This window comes from Haliotis rubra, unplaced genomic scaffold (genome assembly GCF_003918875.1).
Source record: "Haliotis rubra isolate DU_JTF1 unplaced genomic scaffold, ASM391887v1 Scf93, whole genome shotgun sequence".
Taxonomy (NCBI): Eukaryota; Metazoa; Mollusca; class Gastropoda; order Lepetellida; family Haliotidae; genus Haliotis; species Haliotis rubra.
The window spans coordinates 830,211-848,398 of record NW_025767668.1 but is presented as its reverse complement, the minus strand read 5'-3'; the positions used below and the strand labels follow the sequence as shown (position 1 = coordinate 848,398).

General features: G+C 39.9%; 1 protein-coding gene across 4 annotated transcripts; it reads right to left on the bottom strand.

Moving 5' to 3' along the window:
• Window positions 1-2,725: 2,725 nt before the first annotated feature.
• LOC124264538 (C-factor-like) lies at window positions 2,726-14,567 on the bottom strand. 4 transcript variants are annotated; one of them, XM_046699283.1, is made up of 3 exons: window positions 5,623-6,043; window positions 3,195-3,603; window positions 2,726-2,905 (listed from the first exon to the last, which is right to left on the bottom strand). In XM_046699283.1, the coding sequence occupies exons 1-2, from the start codon at window positions 5,984-5,986 to the stop codon at window positions 3,203-3,205; spliced, it is 765 nt and encodes a 254-aa protein (XP_046555239.1). In that variant the 5' UTR covers window positions 5,987-6,043; the 3' UTR covers window positions 2,726-2,905; window positions 3,195-3,202. The 4 variants fall into 4 exon arrangements, with proteins under 4 accessions (XP_046555239.1, XP_046555240.1, XP_046555238.1 ...); XM_046699284.1 differs by lacking the exons at window positions 2,726-2,905; window positions 5,623-6,043 and adding an exon at window positions 14,144-14,567 and having other exon boundaries at window positions 3,033-3,603; XM_046699282.1 differs by lacking the exon at window positions 2,726-2,905 and having other exon boundaries at window positions 3,033-3,603.
• Window positions 14,568-18,188: the final 3,621 nt, after the last annotated feature.

Genomic DNA, 18,188 nt, shown 5'->3' with positions numbered 1-18,188 from the left:
GGACCAGTGTCAGCACAGGTCTTGAGTGATTGATGCGTATCCTTAGCTCATTCTCGTGGTACGTTTCATCCTTTAGAGTACCGTATCAGTAATGATTAGTTCGATTTATAGTTAATTTGTTTGCTTTTGTTTCTAGGCAGAGAAATGTAATATTGATAAGTAATATTGTTTATCTAGTGCCAAGATGAATCAGCAGAAAATTGATATCAAAATATGCGAAGAAGTTATACACGCAGCCTTACAAATCCGTTCCACGTGGCTCAATGTTATTGCACTTACACAGCAACGTGTGTGTACTCCATTTGCTTTAAGACACGTATGTGTACCATTTCTGTGTCCTCCCGCTTCTAAGACGAATATTGCTAAAAGCGGCGTGCTTCTACCAAACTCAGTCAGTCACTCCAGGCACTTGTTGCTTCTAAGACACGTGTGTGTACTCCATTTGCTTCTAAGACACACGTGTACAGTCCATTTGCTTCAACTCCATTTGCTTCTAAGACACGTGTGTGTACTCCATTTGCTTCTAAGACACGTGTATGTACTCCATTTGCTTCTAAGACACGTGTGTGTACTCCATTTGCTTCTATGACACGTGTGTGTACTCCATTTCCTTCTAAGACATGTACTCCATGTAATCAGTCCATTTGACCCATTTGTGGTGTCCCCGCCGTGATGTTGCTGGAATATTGCTAAGAGCGGCGTAAAACCAAACTCAGTGTCAGTCAGTCAGTCAGTCTAAGACACGTGTGTGTACTCCATTTCCTTCTAAGACTCGTGTGTGTAACTCAATTTGCTTCTAAGACACGTGTGTGTACTCCATTTGCTTCTAAGACACGTGTGTGTACTCCATTTGCTTCCTCCATTTGCTTCTAAGACGTTTCTTCTAAGACACGTGTGTACTAGCTTTGAACGACACGTGTGTGTGCACTCGATTTGTTTGTACGACACGCGTGTGTTCTAGATTTGTTTGTACGACACGTATGTGTTCTAGATTTGTTTGTACGACACGTATGTGTACTAGATTTGTTTCTATGACACGTGTGTACTAGCTTTATTTGTACGCCACATGTCTGTCCTCGATTTGTTTGTATGAAGCGTGTGTACTCGATTTGTTTGTATTACACGTATGTGTACACGATTTCTTTGTATGACACATCTGTGTACAAGCTTTATTTGTACGACACATGTGTCTGTTCTAGATTTGTTTGTACGACACGTATGTGTACTAGATGTTTTTGTATGACACGTGTGTGTACTGGATTTATTTCTATGACACGTGTGTACTAGCTTTATTTGCACGCTACATGTCTGTACTCGATTTTTTTGTATCACGCGTGTGTACTCGATTTGTTTGTATGACACTTGTGTACTAGCTAGATTTGTTTGCACGACAAGTATGTGTACTCGATTTGTTTGTATGACGTGTGTGTACTAGATTTATTTGTATGGCACGTGTGTGTACTCAATGTGTTTGTATGGCATGTGTGTGTACTCAATTTGTATTGTACGTACTGAGTTTGTTTGTGACACGTGTGTACTCAGTGTGTTTGTATGAGACGTGTGTACTCAATTTGTTTGTACGACACGTGTGTGTACTCAATGTGTTTGTACGACACGTGTGTGTACTCGATGTGTTTGTATGACACGTGTGTGTAATCAATTTGTTTGTATGACACATTCAGCATTCATGCCACACTCCGATACAACAGACCCACAACATATTGACTTATCGCCAACCGGCTGGTTATAACTGAAATTCCCTTTATGCGTATGTGGATCTAGGGATTAAATCAAACTTGACACACAGTGTTACCGTAACATTTTATACCTGTAGCATTGACGCGGAATTAGCAGTCCGTGTGAATAATATTGTAATAAATATAAAATCATAAACATTTATCACAGCAAACATAATACTATATAAACAATACAGAGGGTCACTGTGGATCACCAACATGGTACGTGTGTTGGGTTAGACGCGGCTTTGAACTGTATTCCAGTATTCCACCACGTATCATCGTGATGCGATGCAGGCCACTGACGTCTACCACGGTAGAGGTGATGGCAAACTAAGGAACATAATCAAGACAAACCAGGATTCGAACTCACAATCATTACAGATGTCACAGATATGGATACTCTACACATGTTGCTGGACAATTCCCTCAACCATGAGGGTCTGGGATGAGTCCAATGTTGACACCAATACTGTTCACATTCTAGCGGGCGGTGGGATAGCCTCGTGGTTAAAGCGTTCGGTCGTCACGCCGAACAACCGGGTTCAATTCCCCACATGGGTACAGTGTGAGAAGCCATTTCTGGTATCCCCCGCCGTGATATTGTTTGAATATTGCTAAAAGCGGCGTGAGACTAAACTCACTCACTCACATTCTAGCGGATATACACAGTGAACACACCGTTGTTTATGTTTATACATCTATAAACTCAAAACTGTATTAGGCTAAATTCGAAAACATAAGATAACAACAATAACTTGACAGATTATAATTATATTCATTACCACAAAACTTGAAGACAGCGCTCTCGGTGTTTTCTGAAACCCAAAGCCCGCCCAACGGGGTCAGGAAACAGTATACCACGGCTGAACGTTCAGTTGGTAAAGAAAAACTTAAGGTACTCAACAGTAATTGGTTAGCCAATGAAATGCCATTGTCTCACCTGCTATTTTTGGTGGGTCATTATAGCACAACCAAAACAACAAAAATTCAAATTTGAACATTTATTCACATGCGTTCTAACAACAGAATCATTAGGAGAATCAATGACCCATTCAGAAATATAACGAGGCATACAAAGGTAAATGTTAATATATTTACCTCCAGAACCTGAGAATGTGTTGCATGTTACATATACATGTATAGGCTAATCAAAAACGTTGATTAATTATTATTCGGCGTTCCACTGGAAAACAGTCCCTGCGTACAAAGTACTAATTGGTTAGACAATGAAATGCCATTGTTTCATCTGCTATTTATCAGATCATTTTAGCACACCTAAAAACAACAACAAAATCAAATTCGAACATTTATTCAATTATTCCTACGGTCTAACAATAGAATCATTCCGAGAATCAAAGATGGTCTGATCAAGTTTAACACGGTAAACGTTGATACCCGTTTCTCCATAACCTGAGAATGTGTTGAATGTTGCATATAAGCTAATCAAAAACGTTGATTAATTACTATTCGGCGTTCCAGTGGAAAACAGTCCCAGCGTATGAATACAGCAATCCTGACGAATCTTTGTTCATCGCTGCTATTGTATTCATACACTTGGAAATACTTTCTTCTATATCTAGCATTGCGTTAGGGCCTCCCATGTCGGTCTTGACCCACCCGGGATGGAGACCTGCCACAAGCACCCCGTCGGGAGAAACCTCTCTGGCGAGAATATCAGTCACCATGTTGAGGGCACATTTTGAACTGTCGTAGGGGTAGCGGAAGTCGTTCATTTTGTTGACGTAGTTGATTAGGCTCAAGACGGTAGAGACGTTGATAATGGCCGCTCTGCTGCAGCTGAAATCTGTCTTGTTTGCGGCCCGTCTCAGTAAGGGGAGGAACGCTTTTGAAACCAACAGCGGAGCTGAAACGACATGATATCCAGTAAGACAACATAAACATAGTTTTGTTTCTAAAAATATACCCAGTCAATATTTTGGTATTTGGGACATTCAGCACCGGGTCCGCATTGATAGAGATATTTTCGATTCGCAATTCGCAGTTTTAACAAGATCCCCCCTAACGGTGACACCCACACAGCTACGTCTGTGACTTTGCATATAAAGATCGAACAATAGATATTCCTGGTTCCGGGTGTGAGGGCTCCATACAAATTATCCAGGATTATCCATGGCAACAACTATGCTACGGACTGTTGAAGAAAATGGATTACCTGTCACAATCTGTCACGTTGTGGCAAATAATTATGCTCTAAATATATCTCTTTCACAGAAGTAGCTTAACAAATATATTGTCACCAAACGACATGTCCACTTGGAACTGTTTCCATCATTATTTTCATACGCAATAAATGTGATTTTATTTGGGGTGGTTTAAGATTTAAATTACCGTTTCACCTAGATAGGATAATAAGAGTGAGGGAGGGAGTAAGTGAGTTTAGTTTTACGCCGCTTTAAGCAATATTCCAGCAATATAACGGCGAGGGTTACCAGAAATGGGCTTCACACTTAGTACCCATGTTCGAAATCGAACCCAGGTCTTCGGCGTGACGAACGAACGCTTTAACCACTATGCTACCCCACCGGCCAGCATAATAAGAAATACTTGACATGAAAGTATTCTTCATAGTGTATCAAAAAGTCAGAAAGTAGGTTCGGGTAGGTTTGACATGACTTCACACATCATACCCATGTACAGAATCGAGTGAGTTTAGTTTAACGCCGTTTTTAGCAATATTCCAGCAATTTCACGGCGGAGGATACCAGAAATGGGCTTCACACATAGTACCCATATGGGAAATCGAACCTGGGTCTTTGGCGTGACAAGCGAAATCTTTAACCACTAGGCTACCCCACCACCCTGTAGACAATCGAACCCGGTCTTCGGCATGAAAAGCCCACGCCATAGCTACTTGGCTTCCCTATCACCAGTTGCAATTATACCCTGGTCAACGCAGTGAATATATTTACATATATTTGTTTATCATGCAAACATGTCAGAAAGAAATAGTATGTTCACGACGTAATAGAGATATAGGTCTTACTTTTCAGGGCTCTGTTATTTCAGACAATGTTCTGATTTTTTGCAAGCTGTTATTACTTCAGGTAACTAAAGCCATTCAGTTTCCATACATCAATCGCTATGTGACTGAAATGATGCCGATGCGACGTCATGTTTTAACTCACTCACTCAATTCAACATCTCATAGTACTGCGGTTATAAGCTATGCTTACGTCGTATATGTTACATGTCGACATTAAAGCAATCAAATAATAAAGGATCGAACAACCATATTCAGCCTAAACTATGCACGAAACAGATTCCACGGGGCATAGACGAGAAACTGACATCGTAAATTATAGGAAGGGGTCACTGAATATATGTAATGCCATGGTATGTTTGCCTGGAGGTAAGCATGTCTTGCCCACCGGTACCACTCGCTACTCACACAACTGCCATAAAATGGAAAGCCCTGTTTCCTGGCGCCACTAGTAGTTCTCGTGCTGGCGGGATGTAAACAAAACAGACAACTTAGATGAAAACCCCAGATACAAAATCAAGAAATGAAACACGCGAAACATTCACACAAACAAAATAATTTAACCAGCCAGTAATATTATAGTCGAAGTGATAGTTCATCTTTTCCTGATGTCCCCGACGACAAATCACACTTTTTGTTTTGAAGTGAGTGCTTGAGTTTAGTTTAACGCCGCACTCAGCAACATTTCAGCTGTATGGCGGCGTTTAGAGTGTAATACCAAGCACTAACGCTTTCACCTCCCTGCCAATCAGACGCTTCCATAGAACTATTACTACTCGTGGATGTGTGTGTGTGTGCGAGCACGCGTTTGATCACACATTTTTGTAACAAATGTCTGAAGCATTTATTTTCGCGTGGTCCAAACCATAATATTTTACCTACCAGTAACATTACAGTCGAAGTGATAATTCATCTTCTCCCGTGTCAGTGACTCGAGGCCTTGTTCCTGTTGGTTAACGCCGGCATTGTTCAGCAGCAGATTGAGACCGCCGGCACCAACAACTTTCTCCACCTCCACCACAGCCGCAGCGATTTCTTCGTCCTCTCTGACATCCAGCTTCACCACGTGGACACGTCCATTCTCGCCCGCTAACCGAGTCAACTCCGTGGCCTGGTCGGGCTGTCTGCAGGCAGCGAACACGTGGCTAGGGGGTTCCGCAAGACCCAGAAAGTGCTTCACAAACGCCAGCCCCAAACCCCGATTGGCACCTGTGATAAATACGGATTTTGGAGACAACTTAGACATGTCTGTTGAAGCGAGTCACGAGCAACAGAATGAGGCGGCCGCGTAAAGAAAGAGAGGTAACTGCGACGGTCGCCTTTCTAACCGTGACCCGATTTAATTTTCGCTTATCATTTCATTGGGATCGCAGATAATACAGCACATGGAATTTGTTATTAAAGCGATGGGCTCGTCACGCAGTGGACCCGGGTTCGTTTCCCCACATGGGCACAATGTGTGAAGCCCATTTCTGGTGTCCCCCGCCGTGATATTGCTGGAATATTGCTAAAATCGGGGTAAAACCATACTCACTCACTCACTTTCCCCAGAAAATATTTTCCCTGAAGAGCATTTCCTTCAAGCTTTTTATCAAAAGTAATGCTAAGAATTTAGTTGTTTTGAATTTTTATGTATGTTTTATTTGAAAAATAATTCTGGATCATTGCGCATTTTCCGTTAATTGCAAAAATATATACAACCCATTTTCCAGAGACCACTTGTACATTATATCGAGATAAAGTTTTAACTACAACAATTTACTCGATTTGTTTGTATGACGTGTGTGTACTAGATTTATTTGTATGACATGTGTGTACTAGATTTGTTGGTACGACACGTGTGTGTACTAGATTTGTTTGTATGACGTGTGTGTACTAGATTTATTTGTATGACATGTGTGTACTCGATTTGTTTGTACGACACGTGTGTGTACTAGATTTGTTTGTATGACGTGTGTGTACTAGATTTGCTGGTACGACACGTGTGTGTACTAGATTTTTTGTGTATGACATGTACGTGTACTAGATTTGTTTGTATGACACGTGTGTGTACTCGATTTATTTGTATGACACGTGTGTGTACTCGATTTGTTTTGTATAACATGTGCGTGGACTAGATTTGCTTGTATGACACATGTGTGTACTCGATTTGTTTGTATGACACGCATGTGTACTCGATTTGTTTGTATGACACGTGTATGTACTAGATTTGTTTGTACGACACGTGTGTACTAGATTTGTTTGTATGACAGGTGTGTGTACTAGATTTGTTTGTATGGCACGTGTGTGTACTAGATTTGTTTGTACAACACGTGTGTGTACTAGATTTGTTTGTATGGCATGTGCGTGTACTAGATTTGTTTGTATGACACGTGTGTACTAGATTTGTTTGTATGACATGTGTGTGTACTAGATTTGTTTGTATGACATGTGCGTGTACTAGATTTGTTTGTATGACACGTGTGTGTACTAGATTTGTTTGTATGACAGTGTGTGTACTAGATTTGTTTGGTACGACACGTGTGTGTACTAGATTTGTTTGTATGACACGTACGTGTACTAGATTTGTTTGTATGACACGTGTGTGTACTAGATTTGTTTGTATGACACATGTGTGTATTTGTATATTTGTTTGTATGACACGTGTGTGTACACGATTTGTTTGTACGACACGTGTATGTACTAGATTTGTTTGTACGACACATGTATGTACTAGATTTGTTTGTATGACATGTGCGTCTACTAGATTTGTTTGTATGACACGTGTGTGTACTAGATTTGTTTGTACGACACGTGTGTGTACTAGATTTGTTTGTACGACACGTGTGTGTACTAGATTTGTTTGTACGACACGTGTGTGTACTAGATTTGTTTGTATGACACGTTTGTGTACTAGATTTGTTTGTATGACACTTGCGTGTACTAGATTTGTTTGTACGACACGTGCGTGTACTAGATTTGTTTGTATGACACGTGTGTGGACTAGATTTGTTTGTATGACATGTGTGTGTGTACTAGGTTTGTTTGTATGACACGTGTGTGTACTAAATTTACTTATATTTGAGCAGTTTTATCCTATTGTATAATACTAGCCAGTCTAAATGGATGACATGTTAGAGCATTGCCACACTCCGATGCAATAGACCCACAAACAATCTACCATTATCACCAAGCCGGCTGGTTATGCCAGAAATCGCCTTGTCTTGGTGTGTGGGGGGAAGCCCAAAGAGATGCAGGTGTTCTACGTCTACCACGGTGGAGGGGATGATAGATATATTGTACACCAAGGAACATAATCGAGACAAACCAGGATTCGAACCCACAATCAGAGGTTTATCGCAGATACCAGCAACCACATGTCACAGATATGGATACTCTATAGATGTAGCTGGACATTTCCCCCAACTACGAGCGTCTGGGACGAAGCTAACCTTGACATCGATACTGTTCACATTCTAGCGAGCGGCGGGATAGCCTAGTGGTTAAAGCTTTCGCTTGTCACGCGGAAGACCCGGTTCGATCCCCCACATGGGTAAAATGTGCCCGTTTCTGATATTACTGGTATATTGATAAAAGCTCACTCACTCACTCACATTCTAGATAAATACACAATGAACACACCGTTGTTTATGTTAAGACACAACTGTATTAAGTTCGAATACATTAGCTAACAATAATAACTTCACAAATTATTAATATATTAATAACCACAAAACTTGTAGAGAGTACGTTCGGTGTATTTTGAAACCCAAAGCCCGCCCATCCGGGCCAAGAAGCGGTATGCCACGGCGTTCAGTTGGCAATAGAAACATGAACGTACAAAATACTAATTGTTTAGCCAATGAAATACCATTGTCTCACATGCTATTTTCGAAGATCATTTTTGGAAAGACAAAACAACAAAAATTCCATTTCGACCATTTGTTTATCTATCCATATGTTCTAACAATAGAATGTTTTGGAGAATCAATGATGAACCATTCAGAAATGAAACGAGATAAACAAATAAAGGTAATTGTTAATATATTTTCCTTCAGAACCCTAGAATGTATTGTTTGTTACATATAAGTTGACAACATCACCAAATCCCTGTTGCTATTAACCCCAAACGAAGAAAGTCTTCAATCTATGTTTAATGTTGTTGACCAGTGGTGTTTAAAATGGCAACTTACAGTGAATACAGACAAAACCAAAGTTATTAAACTACTCCTGTTAATTTTTCATGTGGAAGTGATAACATAGAAATAGTGGTAAATAATAATATTTGGGACTATGGTTCCATGACACTTAGATCTACGTGTTACAGTGAGGGAAACAGCCAAATCAGCAAGCCGGGCTCTGTCCTGTCTCCAGATACAGTGTATTGAAGCAGGAGGGATGACATACGAAACATACACAAAACTTTATGAAGCGCTTGTTCAGCCCGTTTTATTATATGGATCTGCGGTATGGGGTACGAAGGAATACAGCTGCATACATTCAGTTCAGAATAGAGCTTGCAGATTTTATCTTGGAGTGACTCGTTCTACTTCAAATTGTGCCATCCCTGGAGAAATGGGCTGGAAGAGTTGCCTCGCAAAACAACGCATCGAATTATTAAGACTGTCTGCAACCCTAACATTTGAGGACAGGAGTCGAACTCTATCAAGATCAGCTTTCAGTTGGTCACGTCGGAAAAGAAAATCTTGGGTCCATAAAGTTACCGCCCTTGCAGCCAAAATGTCTATAAACAGCGGATGTTACGAACTCTTTATCTACAAACTGTTTTATGCGCTATGTATAACATAGATGTAATGTTGTTGACGATGAAAAGTGGTTCAGTGACTTTTTTGAACGACAGAAATCTTCATCACGGAAATAAATTAAGAACTTACAAATAGTTTAAAAAGGACAGAGTTCCGATATTAGATATGAACTTTATAACAGTGATCTCCTAACTGACAACTTCATAAACTTCAACTCTACCCAAAAGCTAATAAATGTGATGCAGTGCACTGAAATACAACAAATCCTAGCGTGTGCGGTTTGGTTATAAGGGTGTGTATATGTATAAGTGGATATGACTGCGGACATGGATGTGTGTGTGTGTACTTGTATGTATTGGTATGAGTGTGGCTGTAAGTCTATGTATTTGTATATGTGGGTTTGAATGGGTTGTGGATGTATGTATTTTTGTTCATGATAGTACGAATGTGGATGTGGACGCGTGCTTCTGTATGTGTTGTTATGACTGTCGTTGTGGGTGTATGTATTTGTATGTGTAAGTATGAGTGGTGAATGTGAAAACGAAGGCAGATCCATAATACCTGTGCACGTGTATATGTGTGTTGTTTTACCGGCACTGATACTATGTGTGCATGTGTGTGTGCGTGCGCGCGCGTGTGTCTGCGTGTGTGCGTGTCATGTTTTGTATTTCAAATGTATGATTTTATGTAATTTACTTTAATTATTGTATCCATCTTACGTATTTTAATGATCTTTAATTCTCTTATAGCAGTGTATGAAATAAGGCCCGTTCGACCGCCCGAGACGAGCTAGATTTCTTCCGGACGGTCAAATTTTACAGCTAGCCAGCCCGATGGACGGGTGAAAAATAATATTCAGATAACGTGTCTACTGGCACTGTCTACTTAGTATTTAAGAAGGACTGGTTAAATCTCTTCTGGGCTGATGAGTTTTTGAAGTTACCAGCCCAGATGTCTGGCTGGGTTTTTGGCTTATTTCATACACTGCTTATAGCCTTCTGGCGGCTAGTGCATGCACTGCTCTATAAATTTATGTATACATATCTGTATGTACAAGATGAGACTGAAATAAACAATCAACAACTACTATATGAGCTCATCACATAAGCCGTAATTAATTACTATTCGGCGTTCCACTGGAAAACAGTCCCTGCGTATGAATACAGCAATCCTGACGAATCTTTGTTCATCGCTGCTATTGTATTCATACACTTGGAAATACTTTCTTCTGTATCTAGCATTGCGCTGGGGCCTCCCATGTCGGTCTTGACCCACCCGGGATGGAGCCCTGCCACAAGCACCCCGTCGGGAGAAACCTCTCTGGCGAGAATATCTGTCACCATGTTGAGGGCACATTTCGAGCTGTTGTATGGGTAGCAGAAGTCGTTCATTCTGTTGACGAATTTGATAAGGCTCAAGACGGAAGAGAAGTTGATGATGGCCGCTCTGCTCCAGCTGAAATCTGTCTTGTTTGCGGCCCGTCTCAGTAAGGGGAGAAACGCTTTAGAAAGCAACAGTGGAGCTGAAACGACATGATATCCAGTAAGACAACGTAACCATAATTTGGTTTCTAAAAATACACACACTCAATATTGTCATATTTGGGACATTCAGCACTGGGTCCGCAAAGTGGTATTTTCGATTCGGAATTTGCAGTTTTAACAAAACCCGCCCTAACGATGACACCCACACAGCTACGTCGGTTCGCGACAATGCATATAATGATCGACCAATTGATATTCCTGGTTCCGGAAGTGAGGGCTCCAAACAAGTTAAACAAGATTATCCATGGAAACAATAGCTATGCTCAGGACTGTTGAACAAAATGGATTATCTGTCACAAGAAATGCGTTGTGGCAAATATGTATGCTCTTAGTCTCAACCTAAATATATCTATTTTCACAGTCGCAGCTAAAAAAAATCTTTTCTCCAAAGCATCTGAGAATTACTTCTCTAAGATGCTTCGCTAAAAGATCAAAGGCGCCGACAGTACTTAGAAGCGTCTTAGAATTTGTATATTCGTTTGTTTTTTATATTTAAATTTTAATTTATGTTTTTTCTCAGCAGATGTTTACATGGTACATAAATATGCGTAGATGTTAACATGTACACAAGTATGCATAGATACATAATATTGTTCATATTGTATATGAAGTTATTTCCCAGCAGGTGTTTACATGTACATATGTATGCGTAGATACATACTATTGTTCATATTGTATATGAACTACCACTAGTGCAGGTTTGACTGTAACTGGTAACGTGGAAGGCATGTCATTTTCACATTACCAATTATTTCCCATCAGTGTGTTTATGCATAGATACATTGTTTATATTGTTTCATTATATATGAAATACGGCTAGTGCAGGCTTAGGTTTGACTGCATCTGGTAACGTGCAAGGCATAAGTCATTTTTACATTACCCATTATTTCCCAGCAGCTGTTTACTTGTAAGGTGAGGTGAGGTGAAATTGGGTTTACCGTCGTGCTTGGGAATATTTCGCTCATATGACGACGTGCATGCGTGTGTATGTGTATGTGCGGCTGCTTGTACTAGCCCAGACTTAAGCTGGTTTTATAGTGCTAGCTCACTGAGATACCATGCTGCAGTAAAGCATGAATAACCCACTCAAACACAGTATACTGACTCCGAGCCGACCAGTCCTTGTTGTACCCATTAATGCCGAGCGCCAGGCAGGGACCAACAAGTACCATATTTTAACGTCTTTTGGTATGACGCGGTCGGGGATCGAACCCGCGACCTTCCGCTCTCCGGGCGGACGCTCTAACCACTACACCACGGAGGCGGTCTGTTTACTTGTACATAGGTATGCGTAGCTACATAGTATTGTTCATGTTATATATGAAAAATTGCTAGTGCATGTTTAACGGCATCTGGTAACGTGCAAGGCATGTCATTTTTACATTACCCATTATTTCCCAGCAGCTGTTTACTTGTACATAGGTATGCGTAGCTACATAGTATTGTTCATGTTATATATGAAAAACTGCTAGTGCAGGTTTAACGGCATCTGGTAACGTGCAAGTCATAAGTTATTTGTACATTACATTATACTCTTTGATGTTTTCAATTGAATATTGAGCTCACAAATCTATAAATAATGTGTGAAAAAAGGACCAAAATGCAAAGAATTTGGACTGATTACTGTTTGTAAAAGCACTAAATTTGCATGACTGATAGTAACTTCATATTTTAGTTTGGATGCATTTAAAATTGTTGTTTTTTCCCTTTTCTGCTCATAGTGTAGATATTTTGTTTCATCATTATCAGATGAGAAGTGTCTTAGAATTAGTAGTACTGACGTTACTACGTCATGCTCGTCTGTCCCCTCATAATCAAACCCATAGTAACCGACACGATGACTGTCAGTTGTCATGGCCTCGTAAAGTCTGCAACAGTAAACTAGCCCGTAGCTCCCCGTTTCCTGCTTTGCAATTGCTTCACTCGGCTTACATCACTGGCGGAACCATTTAATGTTTACCTTATTTCGGCCGATAAATGACTCAGCTCAAATAAGAATTTAAACAGCCACACGGCAATGTTTGCTGACTGAGCCAGTGTCCACAGTCCCATAATGCAACCGTGACTCATCAACTTTATCTGGATTTACTGTTCTAAACGTACGTTGGTAACAGAATAGACTAATGCTTAGGCTCTGAATATATATAATTTTGATAGTAACAAACAAGCCCATTTATATTGAAAAGGAGCCCTAGGGAGACCAGAGATTCAGAACCTGAGGAAATCTAGACTTGCTTCGTTTAGGGCTTTAGCACTGCAGAGAGGGCTTGGCAGTAGGGAAAATAATGTGGTTCAGGGACTGTGAGACAGACTAGTAACAGAAGTGCGACGTCCATATTGCCCCACATGGTTTACGATAATAACAGCTGCACACAGAGAAGATATTTAACCCAAACGTAAACCATCTTCAAACTGTTTATCATTTGTTTTCACGGCAACATGCCTCGTACTTTAGATATAGTTCAGGGACAAAGTGTACTTTATTACACTTTACATCGGGGTAGAGCGAACTGTATTTCTTAAATATTTGTTTATCATGCACACATGTCAGAAAGAAATTGGTATACTCATGATATAATTGAGATATAGGTCCTCCTTTTCTGGACTGACTTATTTCAGACTGATTTAATTTTGGTGAGCTTTTATTACTTCAGGTAACTAAAGCCATACAATTTCCTTCCAACGGTCGCTATATGGCTGAAATAAGACCGATGCGACGTTATGTTTTAACTCACTCAATTCAACATCTAAAAGTAAAGCGGTTGTACATTATTCTTATATGTTAAGTATCGACTTTAGAGTAAGCAAATACAACTAAACGAAACATAACAACCATATACAGTCTCAACAATGCACGGAAACAGATTCCAATGGGCATTAACTGGTGTTGGGAAAAATAGGAAGGGGTCAAGTCAAGTTCGACTGTAGGTATGTCTTGCCCCGCCACTCGCACAATTTCCACAAAAAGGAAAGCCCGGTAAGGCCTGGTAGCAGTTTCTATTTGAATCAGCTAGAATTATTACGACACGTGACTTTGGATCGCACAGTTTTTGTAACAAATGTGTATAGTTTCTACTTCCGCGTGATCTAAACCATAATATTTTAATTACCTACCAGTAACATTACAGTCAAAGTGATAATTCATCTTCTCCCGTGTCAGTGACTCGAGGCCTTGTTCCTGTTGGTTAACGCCGGCATTGTTCAGCAGCAGATTGAGACCGCCGGCACCAACAACTTTCTCCACCTCCACCACAGCCGCAGCGATTTCTTCGTCCTCTCTGACATCCAGCTTCACCACGCGGACACGTCCATTCTCGCCTGCTAACCGAGTCAACTCCGTGGCCTGGTCGGGCTGTCTGCAGGCAGCGAACACGTGGCTAGGGGGTTCTGCAAGACCCAGAAAGTGCTTCACAAACGCCAGCCCCAAACCTCGATTGGCACCTGTAATAAATACGGATTTTGGAGACAACTTAGACATGTCTGTTGAAGCGAGTCACAAGCAATAGAATGAGGCAATAACCAAAGGGAGGTAACTGCCACGGCCGCCTTTCTAACAGTGACCCGATTTGATTTTCGCTTGTCATTTCATTGGGATCGCAGACAACGAAGCACATGGAATTAGCGATACTACTGATTTGCGATTGCTGTATCGATGTGGGCGTCATATCGTTATGAACCGTCGTGTCAGAGCAATATGCACAGGGCCGTAGGTCGTCTGTCTCACAGTCCCTGAACCACATTATTTTCCCTACTACCAAGCCCTCTCTGCAGTGCTAAAGCCCTAAATAAAGCAAGTCTAGATTTCCTCAGGTTCTGAATCTCTGCGGTCTCACTAGGGCTCCTTTTCAATATAAATGGGCTTGTTTGTTACTATCAAAATTATATATATTCAGAGACTAAGCATTAGTCTTGGCCGTAGGTAGCTTTTCTTAACTCATTAAAGGCCGAGAGACGCACATGTGCAACAACAGAAATCACCTCTTATTCAGCGAGAGAAGCACATGTGCAACAACAGAAAGCACCTCTTATTCAGCGAAAGACACACATGTGTGTCGTACTTTTTAAAATCGCACTGTACCTATTATTTCAACCAGTTTAGTAGTACTGAGCAAATATTAGCTTTTCTTATGACAGATGCCACCGTTAGTGTCAATCAGAAGTGTTTTGATAGCAATTGCTAATCATTATCATAGGCTTATACAGCGTTTGGCAACTGAACACATTATGATGTTTTTTACAGAGGTAAGTGTCTGGTACTCTTCAATGGGAATGAATACTAAATCATTCTCTCTATTGGTGAAGGCCGTGTGGGATTAGTTAAAGGTCACATGCAACCAAAACATCAAACATAATTAAAACACAATTATCACTTCTTCATGACATATAATGTGCATTGCTGATTATGAAAAAACAAATAAACAAAATTATAAGCGTATAATCCCAAATCAAAAGTGCAATATTTTGTACTTTGGTTTACCTCCCTCGAAACGAAGCAGCCGGGATACCGAACCCAGTCAGAGCGGGTGGGTGTGCACTCAAGTGTAACGGCTGGTTCATTTGCAGATGCCGCTCTCATGCACGGCTCATTGTGTGTGTATATAAAGAGATGTTGAGTTTTGTAAATACATGCTCATTTTTTGTGTATAACATTTTGCAATCAACAGACATCATAACATGTCATGTGTTCAAGTATCACACCTGCCTGTCTGTGTAATAACATAATGTGACAGAGACCGAACTCGGGCCATAAATCAATGCGTTTTGTTTATGGTGTATAGCCTGATTGGTGTTAAGTTCAAATTGCATGTGGTCAGTGATCGCAGTTGTGTATTGAATATTGTCATTAGCAGACAGGCAGGCAGACACACAGGTGTCAATAAAACAAGACATTGAGTTTTGTCTGTGACAACGATATATCTATATCACAGTTAGAAATTGTGTCAACGCTAAATAATGACATTGCTTTTAAGTATCGAACTGAGAAAGTGACTCGGTAAGAAGAACGTGTGGTGAAATAGACAAATGAAATTATATAAACAGTTTATTTACTGTCATAACATATAAAAAGCTCGCGCCTGTGAGATATCAACAAAACATTAGAAAAATAGCTCACACCAAAGCCTTCACCGAGTATTCACCCGACAACCCGCTTCCAAGCTGCGCGAACCTATTTACTTGCGCACGTGCTATGAGCGCAGCCCAGCTGTTGAAACCCGTATTCCCCAGAAAAGTCTGAGGAAAATTAGTGAAACGTTTGAACTCCGATTTCGCGCGGTTTTTTTTCATCGCGTTATTTTTCAACTTTATAAGTTGAATTTGCATTTTTTGACGATTTGTTTCGCTATGTCCATACCGAAAGGTATCAGAATCTGCACAAACAAACCCAGGCGACCATGCCTCATAATCCCCTTACTCTTAAAATAAGCAGCTTGCCCGACTGGCAAAAGAGGATACCACCTAAACTACTTCTTATGCACATTGATTGAATTAGATGTAATGGTTTAGCGGTTACTGAAGATTATATTTTCTTCAACTTCAACTTTGTAACTAGTTAATTTCCATTATCTAAAGTTGATACTGTTATCTAATCGAATATAAAGTGACAAGTCGTGCCTTTGCATCGAATATATATACATGTCAGTGTTATTACAGCAATGAAATCTTTTACTACGTTTGTTACAAAACACAGTAAGTTGGTAATTCAAAAAAATTCTTAGACATACACAGAAGTAATATAATAAATTATTACATGTACACCATACAAAGGTATTTCAAGCATTTTTGTTCAAGCTGTTGAAAGTTTCATGTTGATTTGAATTGTCAGTTTTCTATACAATTTACATGAGCATTGTGTAAAACATTTGTATTTGATCTCTGCAATTATCAAATCCGGTGTAATTATCACGTGTATCAATGAACTCAGTCTCTATTGATCCATCGTCAATAAAAGCTGGATAGTATATCAGTTACGGTATCGATACACATGCGTATAATCATTCAATCAGACTACAGTAATGAGATAATTGAAGACCTCTTTCGACCTTGAAATAACAGCCTCCGGTAGAATGCATATGTAGTTACGCCCTTGTTGAAAGGTTTGTCCCGTGACAAGTGTAAAATAAACAGATGCGCTATTATATCATTGGACAGTTTGCTTTATGGAGTCACGCCGCTCTCTGTAATGTTTATGCATATATGCACAACTGTTATCTTATGAACCTCGTTTGCATTCAGTACAAATATAGGCACACCCATCTTCATAAAGATAAAGTTTATACAACATAATAATTCAGTATAGAGTCACTTCGTGAATTCTGTAATACGTGTACTTTAGTTGGGATATTCATTCGTATCAAGGTGAAGATTATATTTACATGTACAGCAAACCATTATGTTTTATGTACTAGTTGTGAGCCCGGGGAAGGGCTATTCACGTTCGAGGTCGCGAAGCACCCGAGGATTTATGGGGGTCCGGGGGCATACTCCCCTTGAATTTTTAAATCAGATGCTCTCAGATGCAATTTCCTTCTTTCTGAAGGGAAAAATGACTCCATTTATCTAATCTCCAATTTTGTACAAATATTATTTTTTCCATGATACGTTTTACCAGATTTTTTCATGTTTTTTAAAAAAAGTTTCTCTGTTCAAAATTGTAGCATCTGTACATAATGTTCTGAACTTAACTCTATAAATATGTTAAGAAATATCTATATTCATACAAAACATTTGTTTTGTTCAGTTTAAGTATTAATGAGTTATTAAATTCAGCGCTAGTTGACAGTGCAGAAATTGCACGTGAAATTTACATCATATACATGATATCTTCAGATTTGTCCAATATTTTTGAGTCATGTGGATTGAATGCAATCCTTTTTCTAATTAAGTCTTTTCTTCGTTAATTTTCATTAGGTATTGCAGTTTATAGCGTTCCGGGTAGTCAATGTCATTGCCCTGGATTCATTATTCCCATTTTTCTATTTATCGATGGTTGTTGTAATGGTATGTAATTAGGTGTATCATTCTATTACCGATCATCTGTCAGACGGGCTGCCCGTAACCTTTGCGTCATTAATTGAGGTGTGGATTTCAGGGCTGCGGTGAGGGTATACGACACTCAAAAGAATGTTATATCAATACATGTACCTTATTTTGATGTACA

Excerpts from the sequence above, each read along its gene's own strand:
- LOC124264538 (XM_046699284.1), bottom strand. The coding sequence starts at position 14,507 with ATGTCTAAGTTGTCTCCAAAATCCGTATTTATTACAGGTGCCAATCGA. Across the intron at positions 3,604-14,143 it reads CTTTGACTGTAATGTTACTG|CTCCGCTGTTGGTTTCAAAA; the intron begins GTAGGTAATTAA and ends ATGTCGTTTCAG.